The sequence below is a fragment of the Arvicanthis niloticus genome, chromosome 7 (assembly GCF_011762505.2).
Source record: "Arvicanthis niloticus isolate mArvNil1 chromosome 7, mArvNil1.pat.X, whole genome shotgun sequence".
Lineage (NCBI taxonomy): Eukaryota > Metazoa > Chordata > Mammalia > Rodentia > Muridae > Arvicanthis > Arvicanthis niloticus.
The window spans coordinates 85,598,024-85,621,136 of record NC_047664.1 but is presented as its reverse complement, the minus strand read 5'-3'; the positions used below and the strand labels follow the sequence as shown (position 1 = coordinate 85,621,136).

The 23,113-nt window shown below is 38.0% G+C and overlaps 1 protein-coding gene across 5 annotated transcripts in view; it reads left to right on the top strand.

The window, feature by feature from the left end:
• Cenpc (centromere protein C) overlaps positions 1–23,113 on the top strand; it is a 64,083-nt gene that overhangs the window by 6,000 nt on the left and 34,970 nt on the right. For 4 of the 5 annotated variants that reach the window (XM_076938722.1, XM_076938723.1, XM_076938724.1 and 1 more), the window contains exons 2-7: positions 9,034–9,077; positions 11,303–11,373; positions 12,921–12,991; positions 18,005–18,104; positions 20,505–20,790; positions 21,646–21,855. In XM_076938722.1, coding sequence (XP_076794837.1) covers positions 9,034–9,077; positions 11,303–11,373; positions 12,921–12,991; positions 18,005–18,104; positions 20,505–20,790; positions 21,646–21,855 — 782 coding nt within the window. Of the gene's footprint in view, positions 1–9,033; positions 9,078–11,302; positions 11,374–12,920; positions 12,992–18,004; positions 18,105–18,596; positions 18,701–20,504; positions 20,791–21,645; positions 21,856–23,113 lie in introns of those variants that run through there. The other variant, XM_076938725.1, reaches the window with a different exon arrangement.

Genomic DNA, 23,113 nt, shown 5'->3' with positions numbered 1-23,113 from the left:
GTTACCTCACTCAAGATGATATTTTCTAGTTCCATCCAAAATTTACTTTGTATTTTTTCCTTCTCTAAGCAATTCAGTATGAATAATACTAAGTGAAACCAAACAGCGTGGGCATCCCTGTTGATGTGAATCTGTAGTGACTCAAAAGCTGGTATGTAGGAGCAGGCATGAGTAGTATTGACAGGATAGACCAGCTGACAGTGTAGTTTCCATGTGCTAGGGGACAGCTTACGCAGTCACAGGAGCTCACATATGGAAATAGAAGTAATTTGCATAGGAGACTTCTTGGTGAGGGGCGAATCCAGTTAGGGAGCAGTGAGTGTGTCTGTGAGAAGCAATCTGGTATGGCATGAGAAGAGCATCCATGCAGGACAGTTGGCCAAGCACAGTGAGCAATAGCTCACACTGGTGGCTGCTGAGCATGGTGAGTTGGAATCCTGGTGATGCCACAGGGTGTCTTTACAGGACAGTGGCTTGGAACTAGGAGAGAGACTGAGCAGAAGTAGGGTGTGGAAGATGTGTCTGGGAAAACTGCCTTAGCTGATAGGAGTCTGGGATGTGTGCTCAGTGAGGTCCATAGGGATACCGTTAGTCAGCCTGGAGGATGATCACACGTTCTTTCATACTTTGGAGGAGATGGATGAAAGAAAAGAATGGAGAAAAGAAAAGAATCCATAGATCTGTGATTTTAGATCGCAATTATAGGGAGATACAGAGAAATACAGGTGCACACACATCGCTCCCTTGTCTTAGAGGCTGGAGAATAGACTGCAGCTTTCACACACATCTCTCCCTTGTCTCAGAGGCTGGAGAACCGACTGCAGCTTTCACACACATCTCTCCCTTGTCTCAGAGGCTGGAGAATAGACTGCAGCTTTCACACACATCTCTCCCTTGTCTTAGAGGCTGGAGAACCGACTGCAGCTTTCCTTAGACAGTGAGCACATGTGACACTGAATTCATTCCTGATTTCTAACTAAAATGAAAGAAAACTGAACTTCTCTTTAGAAACTGTGGCTTTTAGGACTGATGTAGTCAACATGAAAATTAGCTTAGAGCAAATAGCATATTTTGCTATTTCTTGTATATCATTTGGTTAAATAAAAGTGGGGCTAAGTGAACAACTGATATTGATAGTGTTTCCATTTTTAAGAGTGTGCTACATCATCTCACTACAGAATCTTTAACTTGAAGGTTTCTTTTGTAGCTTTACTGTTGGATGTGTCAGAGGGCACATCACCATTTTACTCTCTTATGTTTCTTTTTTTTCCCCCTGTTTTTTTATTGGATATTATATTTACATTTCAGATTTTATCCCCTTACCCCATTCCCCCCCCCCCCCCCGTCCTCATGCTTCTATGAGGATCTGCCCCACCTACCCCCCACTCCCCCCTCCCCACTCTGAAATTCCCCCCTCACTCCGTGTTCAGCCTTCATGGGACCAAGAATCTCCTCTCCCACCTATGGCCGATGAGGCCATCCTCCCGTATATGTGCAGATGGAGTCATGGGTCCCTCCCTATGTGCTTTCAGGCTGGTGGTTTAGATCCTGGGGAGCTCTAGTTGGTTGGTATTATTGTTCTCCTCATGGGGCCACAAACCCTTTCAGCTCCTCTCTAACTTCTCCATTGGTAAACCCTTGATCAGATCAGTGGTTAGCTGTGAGCATCTGCCTCTGAATGCTTCAGACTCTGGCAGACCTCTAAGGAGACAGCTATATCAAGACAGGCTCTTGTCTTCATGCACTTCCTGACATCCACATCAGTGTCTAACTTTGGTGACTGCACATGGGATGGATACCTAGGTAGGATGGTCTCCAGATGGCCCCTCCTTCAGTTTCTGTCCCACCCACACTTTGTCTCCATATTTACTCCTTTGAGTATTTTGTTACTGCTTCTAAGTAGGACCAAGGCATCCACACTGGGTCTTCCTTCTTCATGAACTTCATGTGGTCTCTTAGTTGAATCTTGGCTATTTCAAGTTTATGGGCTAATATCAGCTTATCAGTGAGTAAATACCATGTGTGTTCTTTTGTGATTGGGTCAGCTCACTCAGGATGATAATTTCTAGTTCCATTTATTTACATAAGAATTTCTCAAATTCATTATTTTTAATAGCTGAGTAATACACCGTTGTGTAAATGTAACACATTTTTTGTATCCATTCCTCTGTTGAAGGGCATCTGGGTTCTTTCCAGCTTCTGGCTATTATAAATAAGGCTGCTATGAACATAGTGGAGCATATGTCCTTGTTATATGTTGGAACATCTTCTGGGTATATGCCCAGGAGTGGTATAGCTGGGTCCTCAGGTAGTGCTATGTCCAATCTTGTGAGGGACCTCCAGACTGATTTCCAGAGTGGTTGTACCAGCTTGTAATGCCACCAACAATGGAGGAGTGTTCCTCTTTCTCCACATCCTCGACAGCATCTACTATCACCTGAGTTTTTGATCTTAGCCATTCTGACTGGTGTGAGGTGGTATCTCAGTGTTGTTTTGATTTGCATTTCCCTGATGACTAAGGATGTTGAGCATTTCTTAAGGTGTTTCTCAGGCATTCGAGTTTCCTCAGTTGAGAATTCTTTGTTTAGCTCTGTACCCCATTTTTAATAGAGTTATTTGGTTGTCTGGAGTCTAATTTCTTGAGTTCTTTGTATATATTAGATATTAGCTCTCTATCAGATAGATATAGGATTGGTAAAGATCTTTTCCCAATCTGTTGGTTGCCGTTTTGTCTTGTTGACAGTGTCCTTTGCCTTACAGAAGCTTTTCAATTTGATGAGGTCCCATTTGTCAATTCTTGATTTTAGAGCATAAGCCATTGGTGTTCGGTTCAGGAACTTTTCCCCTGTGCCTAGGTATTCAAGGGTCTTCCCCAACTTCTCTTCTATGAGTTTCAGTGTATCTGTTTTATGTGAAGGTCCTTTATCCACTTGGACTTGAGCATTTTACAAGGAGATTAGAATGGGTTGATTTGTGTTCTTCCACATGCTGACCTCCAGTTGAACCAGCACCAATTGTTGAAAATGCTGTCCTTTTTCCACTGGATGGTTTTAGCTCCTTTGTCAAAGATCAGGTGATCATAGGTATGTGGGTTCATTTCTGGATCTTCAATTCTATTCCATTGATCTTCCTGCCTGTCTCTGTACCAATACCATGCAGTTTTTAATCACTATTGCTGTGTAGTACGGTTTGAGGTCAGGGATGGTGATTCCTCTAGAAGTTCTTTTATTGTTGAGAATAGTTTTTGCTGTCCTGGGTTTTTTGTTATTCCAAGTGAATTTGCAAATTGCTCTTTCTATTTCTATGAAGAATTGATTTGGAATTTTGATGGAGATTGCATTGAATCTGTAGATTGCTTTTGGCAAGATGGCCGTTTTTTACTAAATTAATCCTGCCAATCCAGGAGCATGGGGCATCTTTCCATCTTCTGAGATCTTTGATTTCTTTCTTCATAGACTTGAAATTCTTGTCATACAGATCTTTCACTTGCTTGGTTAGATTCACTCCAAGATATTTTATATTATTTGTGACTATTGTGAAGGGTGTCATTTCCCTAATTTCTTTCTCAGACTGTTTATCGTTTGAGTAGAGGAAGGCTACTGATTTGTTTGAGTTGATTTTATATCCAGTCACTTTGCTGAAGTTGTTTATCAGGTTTAGGAGTTGTCTGGTGGAAGTTTTATGGTCACTTAAGTATACTATTATATCATCTGCAAATAGTGAAATTTTGACTTCTTCCTTTCCTATTTGTATCCCGTTGACTTCCTTTTGTTGTCTAATTGCTCTAGCTAGGACTTCCAGTACTATATTGAATAGGTACGGTGAGAGTGGGCAGCCTTGTCTAGTCCCAGATCTTAGTGGGATTGCTTCCAGTTTCTCTCCATTTAGTTTGATGTTGGCTACTGGTTTGCTTTTACTATGCTTTTTAGTATATTGCTTTTACTGTGTTTAGGTATGGGCCTTGAATTCCTGATCTTTCTAAGACTTTTACCATGAAGGGATGTTGAATTTTGTCAAATGCTTTCTCAGCATCTAGTGAGATGATCATTTTTTTTTTTTTGAGTTTGTTTATGTAGTGGATTACATTGATGGATTTCCCAATATTGAACCATCCCTGCATTCCTGGGATAAAGCCTACTTGATCATGATGGATGATTGTTTTGATGCGTTCTTGGATTCAGTTTTTGAGAATTTTATTGAGTATTTTTGCATCAATATTCATAAGAGAGATTGGTTTGTAGTTCTCTTTCTTTGTTGGGTCTTTGTGAGGTTTAGGTATGAGCATAATTGTAGCTTCATAGAACAAATTGGGTATTGTTCCTTCTGTTTCTATTCTGTGGAACAGTTTGGAGAGAATTGGTATTAGATCTTCCTTGAAGGTCTGATAAAATTCTGCACTAAAACCATCTGGTCCCGGACTTTTTTGGTGGGGAGACTTTTAATGTCTGCTTCTATTACTTCAGGGGTTATGTGGCTGTTTAGATGGTTTATCTGCTCCTGATTTAATTTTGATACTTGGTATCTGTCTAGAAAATTGTTCATTTCATCCAGATTTTCTAATTTTGTTGAGTATAGACCTTTGTAGTAGCATCTGATGATTTTTTTAATTTCCTCAATTTCTGTTGTTATGTCTCCCTTTTCAGTTCTGATTTTATTAATTTGAATACTGTCTCTGTGCCCTTTGGTTAGTCTGGCTAAGGGTTTATCTATCTTGTTGATTTTCTCGAAGAACCAGCTCCTGGTTTTGTTGATATTTTGTATAGTTCTTTCTGTTTCAACTTGGTTGATTTCAGCTGTGAGTTTTATTATTTCCTGCCGTCTACTCCTCTTGGGTATATTAGCTTCTTTTTGTTCTAACGCTTTCAGGTTTGCTGTCAAGTTGTTAGTGTATGCTCTTTCCGGTTTCTTTTTGTGGGCACTTAGAGCTATGAGTTTTCCTCTTAGTACTGATTTCATGGAGTCCCACAAGTTTTGATATTTTGTGTCCTCATTTTCATTAAATCCCAGAAAGTCTTTAATTTCTTTCTTTATTTCTTCCTTGACCAAGTCATCATTGAGTAGAGCGTTGTTCAGTTTCCACGTGTATGTGGGCTTTCCATTGTTTTTGTCCATATTAAAGACGAGTCTTAGTCCATGGTGGTCTGATAGGGTGCAAGGGATTATTTCAGTCTTTTTGTATCTGTTGAGGCTTGTTTTGTGACCAATTATATGGTCTATTTTGGAGAAGGTACCATGAGGTGCTGAGAAGAAGGTATATTCTTTTGTTTTAGGATGGAATGTTCTATAGATGTCAGTTAAGTCCAATTGGTTCATAACTTCTGTTAGTTTCATTGTGTCTCTGTTTAGTTTCTGTTTACATGATCTGTCCATTGCTGAGAGTGGGGTGTTGAAATCTCCCACTATTATTGTGTGAGGTACAATGTATGATTTGAGCTTTAGTAAAGTTTCTTTTATGTATGTGGGTGTCCTTGCATTTGGGGTGTAGATGTTCAGAATTGAGAGTTCATCTTGGTACATTTTTTTCCTTTGATGAGTATAAAGTGTCCTTCCTTATCTTTTTTTGATTACTTTTGGTTGAAAATCAATTTCATTTGATATTAGAATTGCTACTCCAGCTTGTTTCTTGGGACCATTTGCTTGCAAGATTGTTTTCCATTCTTTTACTCTGAGGTGGTATCTGTCTTTTTCACAAAGGTGCGTTTTCTGTATGCAGCAAAAATCTGGGTCCTGTTTATGTATCCAGTCTGATAGTCTATTTCTTTTTATTGGAGAATTGAGTCCATTGATATTAAGAAATATTAAGGAAAAATGAGTGTTGTTTCCTGTTATTTTTGCTATTGGCAGTGGAGATATGTTCTTTTACGGTTTTTGGAAGATTACTTTCTTGCTTTCTTGCTTTTTCTAGGTTGTAGTTTCCCTCCTTGTGTTGGAGTTTTCCACCAATTATCCTTTGAAGTGCTGGATTTATGTTGTGATACTGTGTAAATTTGGATTTGTCGTGGAATATTTTGGTTTCTCCATCAATAATGATTGACAGTTTTGCTGGGTATAGTAGTCTGGGCTGGCATTTGTGTTCTCTTAGGGTCTGTATGATATTGGTCCAGGATCTTCTGGCTCTTATAGTATCTGGTGAGAAGTCTGGTGTAGTTCTGTTAGGTCTGCCTTTATATGTTACTTGGCCTTTTTCCCTTACTGCATTTAGTATTCTTTGTTTTGTGCACTTGGTGTTTTGATTATTATGTGATGGGAGGTATTTCTTTTCTGGTCTAGTCTATTTGGAGTTCTGTAGGCTTCTTGTATATTTATGGACATCTCTTTCTGTAGCTTAGGAAAATTTTCCTCTATAATTTTGTTGAAGATATTTACTGTCCCTTTAAGTTGGGAATCTTCACCCTCATCTATACCTATTATCCTTAGGTTTGGTCTCCTCACTGTGTCCTGGATTTCCTGGATGTTTTAGATTAGTAGCTTTTTGCATTTCCTTTGACAGTTGTGTCAATGTTTTCCATGGTATCTTCTGCACATGAGATTCTCTCTTCTATCTCTTGTATTCTGTTGGTGATACTTGTGTCTATGACTCCTGATCTTTTTTCTAGGTTTTCTATCTCCAGGGTATTCTCCCTTTGAGATTTCTTTATTGTTTCTACTTCCAGTTTTAGATCCTGGATGGTTTTGTTTAATTCCTTCACCTGTTTGGTTGTGTTTTCTTGCAATTCTTTAAGGATTTTTATGTTTTCTCTTTAAGGGCTTCTACCTGTCTACCTGTGTTCTCCTCAAATTCTCTGACAGTGTTATTTATGACCTTCTTAAAGTCCTCTATCATCATCATGAGAAGTGGTTTTAATTCTGAATCCTGCTTTTCTGGTGTGATAGTGTGTCCAGGGCTTGCTATGTTGGGAGAACTGGGTTCTGATGATGCGAAGTACCTTTGGTTTCTGTGGCTTATGTTCTTGAGCTTGCCTTTTGCCATCTGGTTAACTCTAGAGCTACGTGCACTCACTGTCTCTGACTGGAGCCTGCCTTTCCAAATATCTTGCTTGTGTCAGAACTCCTCAGGGTCCAGATATCTCTGTGATCCTGTGATCCTGAGCTCCAGCTGTTCTGAGTACAGTGGCTCCTCTAAGATGTCTCAGGATATGGTGTCTCCACGGTAACAGACCAGCTAGGTATCCGCTGCTCTGAGTGTAGTGACTCCTCTAGGATGTCTCCAGGTACAGTGTCCACATGGGAGCAGGCTAGCTGGGTGTTCCAGCCACAGGGCCCAGGCGATGGGCAGAAGGGTCTTATGTTTCCTATTATTCACAGTTCTTGCCTTTTATTGGTGGAGTACATTTAGCTTCAGTTTTAAAATTGTCTTAATTTTAGGTAATTTTTTTATTAAGAATTCTTGCTCTCTGCTTAGTGTTGGTACTATACAACCTTTGATTTTTATTACTTGTTTTAGGGAAAGGGTTTTGCTATGTGGCCCAGGCTGATCTCAAACTTAAAATCCTCTTTCACAGGGCATCATGGCAAGCTCCATTTTAGTTTTAAGAGTTGTGCATTTCAGACATCTTTTGAAGGCATTAGTTTTCTTATTTTTAATTTTTTTTTCTATTTTTGTCTTTGGCATTAAATTTTCTTGTGGGACATCTTACATTTTAAAAATTTATGTCTTGATTTTCCTTTTCTGTTTTAGAGATTTAAATGTCTAGTAATATACAGTTGTTGGTCATATTCTATTCTTAGACATCAGAATACTATTTGCGAGATGTGCAGCTATAGGGAATCTGTCTTATGAATATCCTTGTTAGCTCCAAAGGAAACTCCAATTCTTCAAACTCCAAAAGGCAGTCCAGATATCCAGAAATGAGCCCAGCCTGGACCATAGCAGGATTTCTGGTGGTTAGATTAAAAGCCAGCATTCCTCAGAAACTTCTAGAGCTGGTTCTCTGCTTCCAGTTATTTCCCTGTGGCAGAAAGGACACATCTGTGGTGGTTATTTGCATAGCAAAGCTTATGCTGGCATCCAGGTTCTCTTAGCATCACAAGTATCTGTTTCATTTCAGTGTCCCTTCTTACTCCCTTTTCTGTCCTAAACTCCTTCCATCTCAAATGCTTCCCTCCCTCAGATACTCATCCTCCTTCTAACCTTGCTATTCGCTGCTTTTCTCTATCTCTTGCTCTGCTCCTGATCCCTGTTTCCTCTATTCTCCATCCCTGGCTGTTCTCACTCCCTTGCAGATATCCTTGTCCAGGTCCAGTCTGCTGGCCATGTTCAGTCCACTTTTTTTCTCTGTCCTCTGGACTCTTCAGAGGTCTCTGGGTGTTCTAAGTCATACCTATAATAAGAATTTTCCCCTTCACCGTACCCTGGTGTGCCATCAATTTATACAATGCTTTAAAAAAATGAATCTCACCTACCTACTTCTATTAAGACAGAGTCTCACTATTTTGCACAGCCCATACTGATATCAAAGGTGAGTCTCCACAAGTTCTGGAATTACAGATGAGTGCCCTTGGTGCCTGGGAATCGTACCATTGCCGTTGGCTTGTCTTACCCTTCTGTATTATCTCAAGGTCTTTGTCCTGCATCTCTGTGGCTTTTTCTTGGGCAGATAAGTCTCCTTCATTGAGGATATTGTTCTGATCTTACTTTAGGTTGCTACTGGTTTTGTTTGATTTCATTATTTATCATGATTTCATTATTTATCATGCTTACTCCATTTTCCATCTTTCAGAAAATGTAGTTTCAGTCAGTGTAATATTAATATATATATATATATATATATATATTTTTTTTTTTTTTTTTTTTTTTTCACCTGAACTTGGGTTTCAAGGATCAAAGCTTGGATTGTGGGTGACAAGCTCCTTACTAGCCATCTGGCCTGCCTCTAGAATTCTTTATAACATTATAATGGACAGTTAACAGATACTTGTTAAATGAGTATATGAAAAATATGTTCTCTTATTAATTCTGTATTGTACTGGAATTATTTTGTAGATGAGTTGTATTTGATTATAGTTTTAAAAGTTGGTAAACTTTTCTTTCAGGATCATTTAAAGAACTACCACAGAAGGTTTTGCCGGCCTTCCAGGTAACATGTTTATACTTGAACTTTTACAGTGACATATTTTTGATTTGAAGATAAAATAGTTGTTACCTTGGACTGATTAATTTCTATGCCCACTGATTGTTTGGTCTTTTAAATATTTTATATAAGAGAGAAATATTAACACAAGTTGTGTAACTTAGTGGAAGTTAGAAAAATTACATAGAATGATGAACAAGAAGCATTGAACACTGAATTATTAACAGCACTGAATGGTAATATTAATAAAGTTATTTATTTCAATAAGTTTGGACTGTAAAGAACTTTCATTCTTGTTTGAAAGATGTATGGACAAAATATTACTTATAATTGGTTAATAAAGTTTATGTTTAAGTTAGTTTATATTATAAAAGTCTTATATGTAATTTAGCTATTAATTTGAAGTACAGCTAGCCGTGTAAGAAATTATATAAAATTTTCATTTTTGATATTAATATTAATTAATAACTAATTATTAATTAACATTAATAATTAAAGAAACATTTAAAAATTTAGAGTAATTTTAAACAAAAGTTTGTCAATCCTTTTAGAGGTATATATCTGAATTACACTGACTGAAATCCAAATGTCCTTCAGGGAAGTGGTTAAACTGTGATATATTCATATCGTAGAATATTATTCAGCAATAATTGAAATGAACAAGTTCATTCATGCAGTAGCTTGTCTTACTTCCTAGAGAAGTATACTGAGTAAAAGAGTCAGTGCGAAACATTTCTCACTACACAGTTCCATTTCTATGTATGTTTATCTCTTTAATGACAGAAATTTAGAAATGAAAGACATAATTGCTGGACATGGGTTAGGAGCGACAGGGTGTGCTGAAGAGTAAAGGCAGGAAGAAGTGGGCATATTCCTGAAAGGGCAATACAGGGTTTTTATGGTTACTGAACCATTCAGTGTCCTGTCTCTGAACCTCCAGAGGTAGTAATACATTGGGCAGAGTAACACACACAAGGAAACTGAAATGATCCACGCAAGACAGTTTCTGACAAGCATGTTGATTAAACCAGTTAAAAGTTTTACGTCTTTTTAATGGCCACACAATAAGCAGACTCTTGCCTCTGAAAAGTCTCTTGGTGACCAAGCTCCCGGGGTATGTACACTGTTTTAAAGACACAGCCGCAGTTACATCATGGTGACCAAGCTCCCGGGGTAGGTACACTGTTTTAAAGACAAAGTCACAATTACATCATTGCTGGGGAAGGGAGTCCACATTAGTGAGGGATTTGGGATGCCCTAGTAGTATGTGGTTCCTTGCAAAATATTTTCCAGACACTTCATGACAGTTAATTTTGATTTATATTTCATCGTTGTTATTATTATTTATTTTTCCAGACAGGTTTCTCTGTGCAGCTCTGGCTGTCCTCGAGCTCACTCTGTAGACCAGGCTGGCTTCTGCCTCCCAAGTGCTGGGATAAAAGGTGTGCGCCACCACTGCCCAGCTTTAATTTTAGTTTTAAGCTTCCACAGAAATCAATCATTGCATTTAATATATCTGGACGATAGTCAGGATCATGGAGAGTCCCAAGATTTATGCTAAGGTGGATGTGGATACTGGGGATTTGGAAGACTGAGACAAGTCTAGGCAGACAAACAGTAAAGTTGGGAAAAGGTATTAGTCATTTCTAACATAAACACATGAATGGGTATGCATAGAACCAGAAAAACATGAGTAATATTAAATCAATACAACATTTAATTTAATCTATTTCTATTCATTCATAAATTGCTAATTAATTAAAAATTAATACTATTGAATACAGAGTGCACTTGAAAAGTTGCAGAGAAGATAGGTTACTTGGAGCTATTGAGACTGGTGTCTGTAAAGGCTTCATTAAAGAAGCAAGTGTGCCTGTAACTGCAGCTCAGTGGTAGACAGATTGCCTATAATGACTGAGGTCCTGGGTTCAGTTTCCAAAACAAAAGCAAAACATTCAGACCAATTCAGTTTCTTCAAAAACAGGAATTGTTATTGAAATATAGCAATTGTCTGAACCAATTTTAGATACAGATATTCAGCTTTGAGTAGATAATTACTCTCTTTATTACATACAGGTAGGATGCGTTTGATGGGCTCTTAGACAATCAAGTGTCTTGTGTTCAATTGTAGAGATGTTTTTCTTATTTAAGGTTAACATTTTCAAGCAGACAGTAATATGAGTAACAAACATCTTACAGAAATGATATATTTCCTTTTTCTTTTTTATCAGAGCACCCAACATTCATACAAAGCAAGGCCAGAACATGCTGGAAATCTTAGAAGGTTGTTTTGAAGAACAGAGTAAGGCTTCATTTTCATTTCTTCATGGTCTTTCAGAGATGGTATAGATGACGACAGAAATTTATCACTAATATTAAATTAGCAGACATGTGTTAGCATTTCAACCTATAGAACAACTTCTTTATAACTTGGAGTACACATAAACAGTTCTTTCTGTACGTTTTAGTATATTGAGGAGAATACTGATACAGCCACAGGAACGTGTCATCTGTTTTTCACACTGGATTCCTATAATCTGGGACTCCATACTTTTCACAAAAGAAAGTATTTCCCTGATGTGAAAATCCAAAAATCATAAATGCTTTGAAATGCAGAAGTTTCCAAATGAATATTATACCACAAATGCAAGATTCTATTAAACTTCATTTATGCACAAAGTTACCTATTTTTTGTGTAGTATATGTGAAATGTACATAACTTTTGTGTTGACCCAAGAGAAATCTTATGCTGCATATGTAAATATCCCCAAATCTGGAAAAAACAGAAAATTAGATACTTATAGATCCAAGCATTTCTATAATGGGAAAAGTATAATGGAGATAAGTAGAGAGTTCTAGGGATCATTCGTTTATTATAAAGAGATGATTAAGTCTGTTTATTATGAAATGATAAGTCAGCACAAACAGCACTTTGAGGGCCAAGCATGATCAGGGAGGGCAGTGATGGCCGATGCTGTAGTTTTCTGTCATTGCCTACAGTCACAGGCTGGAACATTGGTTTCCAGTGAAGTGACGATGCTCAGAGATGAGGCGTCTGAGGAGGGAACTTACACTCTGTCAGTTCTGTTTCTTACTTGCCTGGCATAAAATAAAGACTCTTGCTAGGTACTAAACTTCTGGAACCTCTGTTCTTTTTACAGATCTGAGTATGAAACCCAGGGCATTGTGGTTAGGCAAGCGTCCCATCACCAAGCTACATCCCTAGCTCAGTTTCAGGTATTTTGTTAGTATAAAAAGTAGGACAGCAGAAAAAAACATCTTCATTACAGATGATAAAGAACTGAAAAATTTTCAGGAATTTGGTTTTCTGTTTCTGATACTTGTAAGAATATTTGAATATTGCATTGATGTCTCTGTTTCTTTGGCTAAATGTGTTGTGAAGAGTCAACTGCTAGTTCTTCACAAGTCATCTAGAGCAGTGTTCTCAGCCTTCCTAATGCTGCATCCCTTTAATACAGTTCCTCATGGTGACCCCCATGTAAAGTCATCTTGTTACTACTTAATAACTGTAATTTTACTACCATTATAAATCATAATGTAAATATTTGCTATGCAGAATATCATCTGCTATGTGACCCCAAATGGGACCATGACCCCAGGTTGAGAACCACTGATATAGAGCCACTTTAATTGTTCAATTAGACTCTTTTAAGAAAGGGTCTCAGTATGTAGATCAGTGTAGGCTTGAAGTCACAGAAATCTATCTGGCTCTTCTACCTGAATGCTTGAGGATTTTTTTGAAAGTTATATTTCAGTTTGCCCAGCTTGGTTTTTTTCCTCCCCTACTCCATACTTTATAAGTCTTGTTGTCAATGATTTTTATTACAGATTCAACAGAGTCATTGACTTCTTCAACACCTAAGAAGAAAGACAATTATAGTCAATCAGCAAGCGAAGAGGTAAGTCAAACAGGAGAACCAATGTAGGTTTGGTGCTTTAATGAATGGAGTTTAAACAGTGTTCTTATGTAATTTTAGTTGTCTTATTTAAAGAGATGCTTCTGTTGAATTTCATAAATTTGGAGGTATTATAAAATTTTGGTTTGCTATTTTTTTTTGTTTTTTTTTTTTGTTCTTTGTTTTTTGAGACAGGGTTTCTCTGTGTAGCCCTGGCTGTCCTGGAACTCACTCTGTAGACCAGGCTGACCTTGAACTCAGAAATCTGCCTGCCTCTGCCTCCCAACTGCTGGGATTAAAGGCGTGCCTGGCTTGGTTTGCTATTTCTAGTGTTTGAAATTGGGAATTACAAATACAAAATTATAACAATCATTTTCATTTCTTCTAAACTAATTCCTAGAGTTTTAGGAAATGGGCAGCTTTAAGGCTCCTTCCTGATCAGATTGGCAAGTTTAGTGTTTTCTAAAGACTGACACGACAGGTTGCTGTCCACAAAAGCTAGTTTTGGTTGATTATGTGCCTTAAAAGGATAGGTTGATTTGTTATCTAGACGTAGTAAATTCTAGGTAGAGTAATTTTTTTCCAAGCACTGTGTTTGAACCCAGGGCCTTGCACATGCCAAACAGAGGTGGGATCACTGAGCCACACTCCTGCTTAAGAAGTTTTTGAAGTTAGTGTTTCAAAACATACTATTTAGAAACAGCACTAATTAGAAAGATCATATAATTCTAGATGTGAAGTTTGTTAAAACCTGATAAACAAAGTGTTCTACTATAAGGTGACTTAGAATTTAGGAATCCTGCCTATGCTGGCCTTGAGTTCACCATCCTGATTGCTGGTATGTACTAGAATAGCTAGCCTTTGGTTTTAATGAATGTAGAATTTCAGAATTGGAGAGACCTTTTATAATATGAGAAATTACATTGATCTTTGAAAGTTAAGACCAACTTTAAAATTTTCTGAGAACTTGACTTGGTCACTAAATTCTTTTGGTTTTTTTGAGACAGGGTTTCTCTGTGTAGCCTTGGTTGTCCTGGAACTCAGTCTGTAGACCAGGCTGGCCTCGAACTCAGAAATCCGCCTGCCTCTGCCTCCCAAGTGCTGGGATTAAAGGCGTGTGCCACCACCACCCTGCTGGTCACTGAATTCATAAAAAATAAGGTTGTACTTTGACAGTTTTATGCATGTGTATAATGAATTGACTTCTTTGTTAAAATGTAATATTTCAGATGTTTGCATCTGAAAAAGTTCCTATAGATATTACTTTTTGAGATTCCTTTTGTAGGTGGAATGAAGCATGTTGTGTAGTTCAGCGACCCCTACTGGGACAGCTAGTTAAGCACAGCATAAACAAACTCTAGTTTAGAGCTTGGAGGTGAGTGACAGGTTCACGGGATATAATCTGCAGCTCATTTTCTTCATTCCTTAGCTGGGGAGAAAAGCTTCTTACATGTTTTCTGACTTAGGGAGGTTGGTCTCTCTCTAGCTAGTAGATACAGACATTAATCTATCTTCTATTTAGCTGAGAGGAGTGTTTCTCCTCAGGCTTGGAAGGTTCTTTTTCTAGCTGTGGTGTGTGTATGTGTGTATGTATGTATGAATGTTTGTATTTATGTATGTGTGTGTGTATGTGTGTATATATGTGTATACGTATGTATGTATGTATGTGCATGTATTTAATTATTAATTACCTTGAGACAGTGTCTCATTTGAGCTTGAACTCATGAGCCTCTTGCCTCAGTCTCCCGAGTGCTGGGATTACAGCGTACTATTATGCTTGGCTTAAACAAGAATTGTGAGATAGTAGTTTAGGCTGACTTTGAACTTGCTGTGCAGCCACGGATGATCTAGAATCCTGATCCTTCTCCCTTGATTTCCTGAGTATTGTGCTTATAGTTATACACTAGTATGCCCGGCTTAAATGTATATTTTGAAGAATTTTTATTGCCATGATCAAGATAAGATACAGAATATGAAAGGCTAAGATTTTACTTATAGGTTGTTATGGTGGACAGTTGAGGGCTTTTGGTCATTTTCAAATTTATTCATATAAAGTTGGTAATATCTCCCTAAAGTGTTTCTAATGCTTTCAGGATCCATATGATGTCTTCTTTTACCTTCTTGACAGTGGGTATTTCTCCTGTAGCATCTTCCTTTATCCGTGTGCCAGGACTACCACAAATTTTATATATATATATATATATTTATAATTTTTTCTCCTCCTATGAACAAAAATTTAAAATAGTGGAGACTTTGTATGTATTAAGGTTTCTATCCAGATGGGGACTTTCTAGCTGCAGCCTTCACATAAGAAATCTAATTTAGGGAATTTCTGAGGTGGCTCGGTGGCTTAAGAGCATTTGCTCCTCTGCCTAGAGGCTCTGAGTTAGTCCACCACATGTTGTCGTTGGCTCCCAGCTGCCGACTTAGGCTCCAGGGAATCTGACCTCCATACTTTCTCCATACGCAGGCACAGAGATACAGAAGAATAAAGATAAAATCTTCATTTTTTTGTTATTTTTAATTGCATATATGTATGTATGTATGTGAGAACAGGTGCCTAAAGAGACCAGAAATATTGGTTCCTCTTGGAGCTGGAATTACAGGTAGTTGTGAGTCACTGATGGAGGTGCTGAGACTCAGTCTTGGGTCCTGTGGGAAAGTAGTGTTTGCTTGTAACTGCTGAGCTATTTCTTCAGCCCAGTAAAATAAATCTTAAAGAGAGACACAGAGAGAGGGATGGAGAGAGGGAAGAGGGAGGGAGGGAAGGAGGGTGGGAAAGAGAGAAATGGGAAAGAGAGAGAGAGACAGACAGAGAGAGAGAGAGAGAGAGAGAGAGAGAGAGAGAGTGTTAATTTGAGTTTTATTATAGCTATACAGGTAGGACAGGTAGCCAGGTTCATACGGGTATAGGACATCATAGGACATCAAGTCTGGACACATCAATGTACAGGCTCCTGTACTGTCCAAGGAACCATGAATGTTAGGTGTGAAGAATAATGTGCATACACACTTAGTTACCTATCACTTAGTACAATACAGTCATGCATGTTATTTTTTTTTTTTTTTTTCAGGAAAGCCTTTTGATACTAAGTCTGGATTTTTTTTCTTTTTCTTTTTTTTACTGGATATTTTATTTACATGTCAGATGCCATCCCCATTTCCCCACCCCCACCCCCCAGAAAACCCCTATCCCATGCTCCCTTTTCCGTTTTGCTTTTATGCACTTTTTAAGAAGGTTAATCAAAGGCTTTATAAGTTTGGTAATGCTCAATCAGAAGTGTAACCCAATACCCAACCTAGATATAAAAACTATCTTTGACTGGTGGAGACACATGAACATCTGCTTCGATATCCTCCCCCCCCTTTCTCTCTCTTTCTCTCTCTCATCACCTAGCTTCTCCTTTCCTTCTTCTCCTCCTTTTCTTACTCCTTCTCTTCCTCTCGGTACTCCTCCCACCTTAGCTCCTTCTACATATCACCCTTCCTGTTAAAAATAAAACCTTTTCTCTCAAAATACAATTAGAGCATAATTATGACAATTTGTACCAGTGAGGTACAAGATAGTCCTAATATCCAGTCCATCATTTTGTTGACTAACCAGAACCTCTGTCATCTCTCCTAACCAAAACACTTAGTTCTGAACCTGGCTTTTTCCTTGGCTTTAGAATGAATGTCAGCTGAAAACCATCCACTCAAATCTTTTCTCTCAAGGTAAATAGCCAGGATTGGCTATGAGTTTTCAACCCAGTCAGAAATCCAGAATGGCTGAGTTAATTAAAATTATGGGAAGCACAAAGCATAGCTTCTAAAACTTAGCCAATTTATAGAGACCGCTGAACACCTGGACAGTCCCTATACTACAAAACGTTGGAGCATCTGGTCTTCAGCCTTTTGGCCCAGAATCATCTGACAGACCTTAGTGATGCAGGATTATTAAGGGCTGATTACTCTGTCTAGGCAGATATAATCAGTGGACTATTCTGCAAGTGTGTCCTTTTCTGGACAGTAATTTGTCTGTAGATGGAAAGAGGCAATTCTTTCATAGTGGCTGTCTCACCACAACTGGAGTAACTCCAAAGATGCTCAATTTCTTCTTAGAATCCAATACAGGAAGCTGTCAGGAGCAGACAGGTCTCTAATCAAAATGAACATTAATACAGAAATGTTTGTAACGTCAATTCTGTGGACTTCTGACGTTTTGAAAACCAACTAACCATGGAAGGTAATCTAGACTGATGCCTGTTAACTCCACTCAGGTATTTCTAAATAAAACATAGAAAACACCCTAACAATAAACTCCAAGCCATGAATTTGCTATAGTCCCTAAGTCTGTTTTTATTGTGTTCTGGTTCCATGGACATCACTTGTCCATCAAACATAATTCCAGAAGGAAACGAAGTGAGTGTTCACTATAAGTCATTAAGGCAGACTGCCTTACTGCTTGTTAAAGAAGGGTTGTCAAAACAGCTTTGTAGATTCCCAGCAATGGCTAGTCCTCTAAGAGAGCACATTGAATGATTAGGTATGCTGTGTTAACACTTTTTTACATAAAGTGAATTTCTAAATGTTGTTGTTTCATTTTTTTTTTTTTACCTTTTTAACTTTTCGTTAATGACATCATTATGTATTTCTATGAACTTGCTTTTTTGTACATATAATCATGTCTGGTGTTTTAAATGTTAGAGACACTATGCATTATCCTATAGTTTATTTCCTCTGTTCAGTAGTCCTTTGGTGTTCTTTCTTTTTCCCTCCGCCAGCCGGTGGTGGCGCACGCCTTTAATCCCAGCACTTGGGAGGCAGAGGCAGGCGGATTTCTGAGTTCGAGGCCAGCCTGGTCTACAGTGTGAGTTCTAGGACAGCCAAGGCTACACAGAGAAACCCTGTCTCGAAAAACCCAAAAAAAAAAGAAAAAAGAAAAAAAAGAAATTTCCCTCCAATTTTAAAAGCATGTGTCTAGTTAGAATTGACAATATAATAAAAGTAGGTGAAATGTCTTTCTTCTGTGCTCAGTGCCAAGCATCACATTCAGAATCAGTTCCGGTTTCTTCAAGGAGGAAAGGAGCCTCTCTGCCGGTTTCTGCAGAGCCGAGTGAGGCTGCTGCTGGATCAGGTGGGTCATGTCCACATGTCAGTTCAGGACAAAGGCTGAACACATTGTGCCCAGGTACAAGAGCCGAGTCAGGCCAGGTACTGCTGGTTGTGGTTAGGGTGTGGGGTTTCCCCTTTGCCGTTTCTTTCTTTTACTTTGGGTTAGGCACTGCTACTTTTTTAACATTTTCCTTATCTTTGTTTCAAGTTAGAAGAGTACTATTCTATTTCAGCTACTAGACTCACGGATTTACATGAAAAATTTAGTCATTGCTTCCATCATTTTGTTGGGGAATTCTTGGACCCTTCCATACCCATTGGTGCTCATAAATTTAACACATCCTAGCATGTATGTGACATGCTTGCCCATTTAACACATCGTAGCATGTATGTGACATGCTTGCCCATTGGGCCATGTCTGTTTCTAACTGATTCCTAGACTATGGACTTAAACATATAGATATATATTTACATTTTACTTATTATTTGTGTGTATGGCACTGTGCTGTGTGCCATGGCACGCATGTGGAAGTCGGATGACTACTCTGTGGAGGTGCTTTTCTCCTTTCACAGAGCTTCACATAGCTTCTAGGGATGGAACGGATTCAAGCTTGCTTGGTAAGTGCTGCTAGTCAATTTTGCCAGTCCTAAAATTGCTTTTATTTATTTTTTGAGACAGGATCGTACTATGTAGCTGTGGAACCCACTGTGGAGATTAGGTGGACCTCTAACTCAGAGGTCGGTCTGTCTCTTCTTCTCAAGTACTGGGATTAAAGGTGTTGGTCATCATGATAACAGAAATTATATTCTAACCATGTAATTCAACACTATTTATTTTAACTGTAAAATGTGTGACTCTCAGTTGTAAGTTGCCTAGTTCCCTAGTTTGGTAATGCAGTTTTTTTTCCCTACTAGTACGTATACAAAATACTAATTTAATTATCTTTTAAGGAGCATAGTACATCTGAATTTTATACAGTAAAATCCAGTATAATATGGATTTTATCTATAAAGTGATATAATATTTCATGTTTGTTTTCTCAGATACATTCATTAATCTTTTCTGAATTTATTACTTTTTTGTCTTGAATCTCTATTAAATTTAGTACACTTTTGAACTTTGACCTCATTTGTTTTTTTACTATGTCAGTACAGTGCTGACACACTCGGTTTACAGGGTGTGTGCGTCACAGTCAACTGACCTCATTTGTGTTTTACTATGTCAGTACGGTGCTGACACGCTCGGTTTACAGGGTGTGTGCGTCACAGTCGACATGTTCATCTACTTGGCTGCCACTCACAACATCTTCTTTGAACTTACAGTTTTATTCAGTTCCCAATGACTGTTAAGACTCTACCTAGTATGGCCTTCATGTAGTAATTATTTTGAGAATCATCAGTTTTGTTTCTGTCTTTTACAATATATCTATATCTACATCTATATTTATAACTAGTACGATATACACACACATATACTCACGTCAGGCAGAGTGGAGCCTCCATGTTATAGAGCCCATGTTATATAGCACAGGCTGGAGGGTTCCTTTAGGGCTGTGTCTGTTGAGACACTATGGGTTCCTTCCTTCCTTTGTGTACTGTTGGTTCTGGGGCTCAGACCTCTAAGGTGCTGGGGACAAATGGGAGGTGAGCAGAAAACCCAAGAGACCATGCTGTGGATTGTTCCTTAAATCTCCAGTTTTCTAGGTACTTTCCCTGCTTTCAGGTTTCAGAGCCTTGTTATTGTTGGCAGATGGATGGTTCTAAGGAATTTAGTTGTATTAGGAGAGAGAAGCAGGAAAATGACATCTTGCCACTGAACCAAAAGCCTGTTTTTGTAATTTTTTAACTCTTTGTATTTAAGAGCAGCAAGTTAATGTTAATAAAGCAGTGAGTTAATAGGCATTTTACTTTGATATTTGAAGAGTGAAGGTGACTTTCTATAATACGTATATCTAGTCTGTATATGTATATATGTATGTGCGCATATGAGTACATGTTTACACATATGTACTTACATACATATTATATGTATATGCTCGAATAGCCATGTTAGCTTACTTGCTGTTAGCCTAAACATAACAGAATCTTATCATTTCTTTCGCTTCTCATTATTTTATCTGTGTACAATCTTTATATCTCAAGACTTTGGGCCTAAATTTAGAAGTTCCTGTGTTTGAGGATTTCAGTCTTTTCATAGCCGCAGTTAGGGTGGACCAAGTACATGTTTCAGCTCATTAGTTTGGTAAATTAAGGTACTCAGTACTCTTAAAGTACTTAGGCATTTTAATCAGAGAGCTTTGAATCTAAACTTAATGAAAAGTTCTCTGCAAGCTTCTAATTAAGTTATGGTTAGTTTTTAAAAGTACATTTGATTTAAATACTGTTTTAAACTACTGAGAACTATCATATAATTTTGTTTTAGTTCAGAGTAATGAAGTTCATCAGAAAAGTCTGTCTACTGATGCTGTCTCCAAAAGTACACCAAACTCAAACAAGCTGTCAAGCAAGAAAATGGAAGGTCGCCATGGTGCATCTGGTGATGACTTGTACTCATCTGTTGGCTCCCCTGTGGTTCTTCTGGATGCACAAGTGTCGGTGTCACAGAAAGCCGTTTCATCTGCTGGCCAAAAGAGAGTGGCTTCTGTCTCAAGGAGTTCAATAGATGTGCAGTCTTCAAATAGAGAGACTTCTTTTAAAACCAGGAAAAGGTAATTTTTATTTAAGTAATGATAACTATGCTTATTTTTATCCTCATATTAAAAATGTTAATTTAACCCTTTATGTAGATTTAAAGCAAGGGTTTAAGGGATAACATGAGGAAACAGACAATACTTTTTTGCTTAGCTTTAGTGTTATTTAGTAGTAAGGAAAGCATTAACGTATACTTCAGAGACATTTAGAGGCTTACTGTTTTATAGTATATGTGAAAGTGCTTTCCTTGTGGGGCTGGTGAAATGGTTCAGCACTTGGTGTGCAAGTCTGCTAACCAGAGTTCAGTCTCTGAAAGCCAAATAAAGATGGAAAGAGGAATCCGACTCCACAGAGCTGTCCTCTAACTTCCATGTGCATGCTGAGGTATGCACATCTGTATACAACATGTATACAGATGCACGATAAATAAGACAGTTTCCTTTGTGATAATAGTACGTTTTCTATAATTTCTTTTGTTTAATTAACTTTTTAGTTATTTTACAAGGTAATTTTCATTGACATTTTTATATATATCATATACATATATACATACACACATATACATACAAACATACATGTATACATGCACGCATACACACAAAAACACACAAATTATGTATATAATTGCTCATATTCTCACCACCTCATAAGAAATGATTTATATTTCATACATATTATTTGTAATTGCAAGGGTGAGTATTAGGTCTTTTCTAGAACAGAGTTATAAACCCAGTTCCATTTTTTAGAGCTTTCCTTTTTGCTATTAGGATGCAAAAAAAATGGTTATTTAAGGTACCTTGTTATTTGAAGACCTTTGTAATGTGTGTAATTTACCTCATGGGAGAACCTGGCTTACCTTTTTAACCTTTCAGGTTAAACTTTGAAGATAAAGTTATTTCGAACACAGCAGAAATGGAGAACAGTGCATTACAAGTGGAGGATAACTTATCCGAGGGACAAGAAGGGACATCATCAGAAGTCTCTCAGGAAAGAGACAGTCTGAGCTCTGAAGTTCAACCGCAATCTAAAAAGAGTTTTGCAGAATTGTTTTTAGAAACTGTCAAGAGGAAAAGTAAATCCAGGTAAAGTTCTGAAACCGTCCTTATGGATATTTTGTCTGTTTCATTCTGTGAACCATATCTAGGGATTCCCAGTGTTATTTGATATAGAAATCTTTTTCTTTATTTTTTTTATTCAATTATAAAAATTTTGTTAGAATTTTATACAATGTGTTTAGATCATTTGTGCCCCCCACCATTATATGACACCACAAACTCTCCCCAGATCCACACCTCTTCAAATGCAGATTTGTGGCTTTTTTCTTTTTCTTTTTTAAACACCTGTCAGTCAGGTTCGTTTTGTGCTGCCCATATATCTTGGATGTGTGGCCTTCCACTGGAACATAGTTGACTTACTAGGGCTACATTCTTAGAGAGAACTGAGTCTCCCTATGTCAGCAGCTATTAGCTGCTAGTAGCTCCTGGGTTAGGGGTGGGATTTTGTGTTTACCTGGGCTGGCGTGTGTTTGCACAGATCTTGTGTATACTGTCACAACCACTCATATATGGAGCTGCCCTGTTGTGTCTGGAAGACTCTGTTTCTTTGCACGTCATCTTTGCCTTTGACTCTTGCATTCTTTTCCCTTTCCCCCGTCAGTGATTTCTTGATTATTTGATCACTTGAGAGGAGGGGATGTGACACAGATACCCCCTTAGGGCTGGACACTCCACACTTTAATTCTCTGTGTACTTGCACCAGTTGTAGGTCTCCCTTGTCCTTGTCAAATACTTGCTTCTCTTGAGGAGGGCTGGGAGATACAGTCATGTATGAACATAACAAAATCCAATAGGGCTCCATTTAATAAGATGTCCATTTAGAGAAGAAGATAGCAGGTTGTCCCCTAGGGCCTATGGCCTGTGTAGCCACAGTGCCAGGTACGAGTTTCATCTTGTGGAGTGGCAGCTAAATCCAATTAGGTAGTGGTTGGTTTACTTTTGTGCTATTCAGGCCATGATTGTATCAATGACTTCATCTTGAGACAAGTCATTTTATGACTCAGATATGTGGCGTCTTCAGCAATAGGGTCTTAATGTCAATTCAGTTTTCTTAATGGCTCAATAATATTAAATTGTGATAGTATACCACATTCATCAGTTGATAGACATCTAGGATATTTTCATTTTCTAGCTATTGAGAATTTAGGAATTTCACCTCTAGTGGCACAATATGATGTCCTTGGCTGTCCATCTTAATCATTCTTTCAGTTTCCAAACCCAATAAACTAGAACCACAGTCCTATCCCATTATTCCCAGCTGTGATACAGAGCATCCTTGAATGTG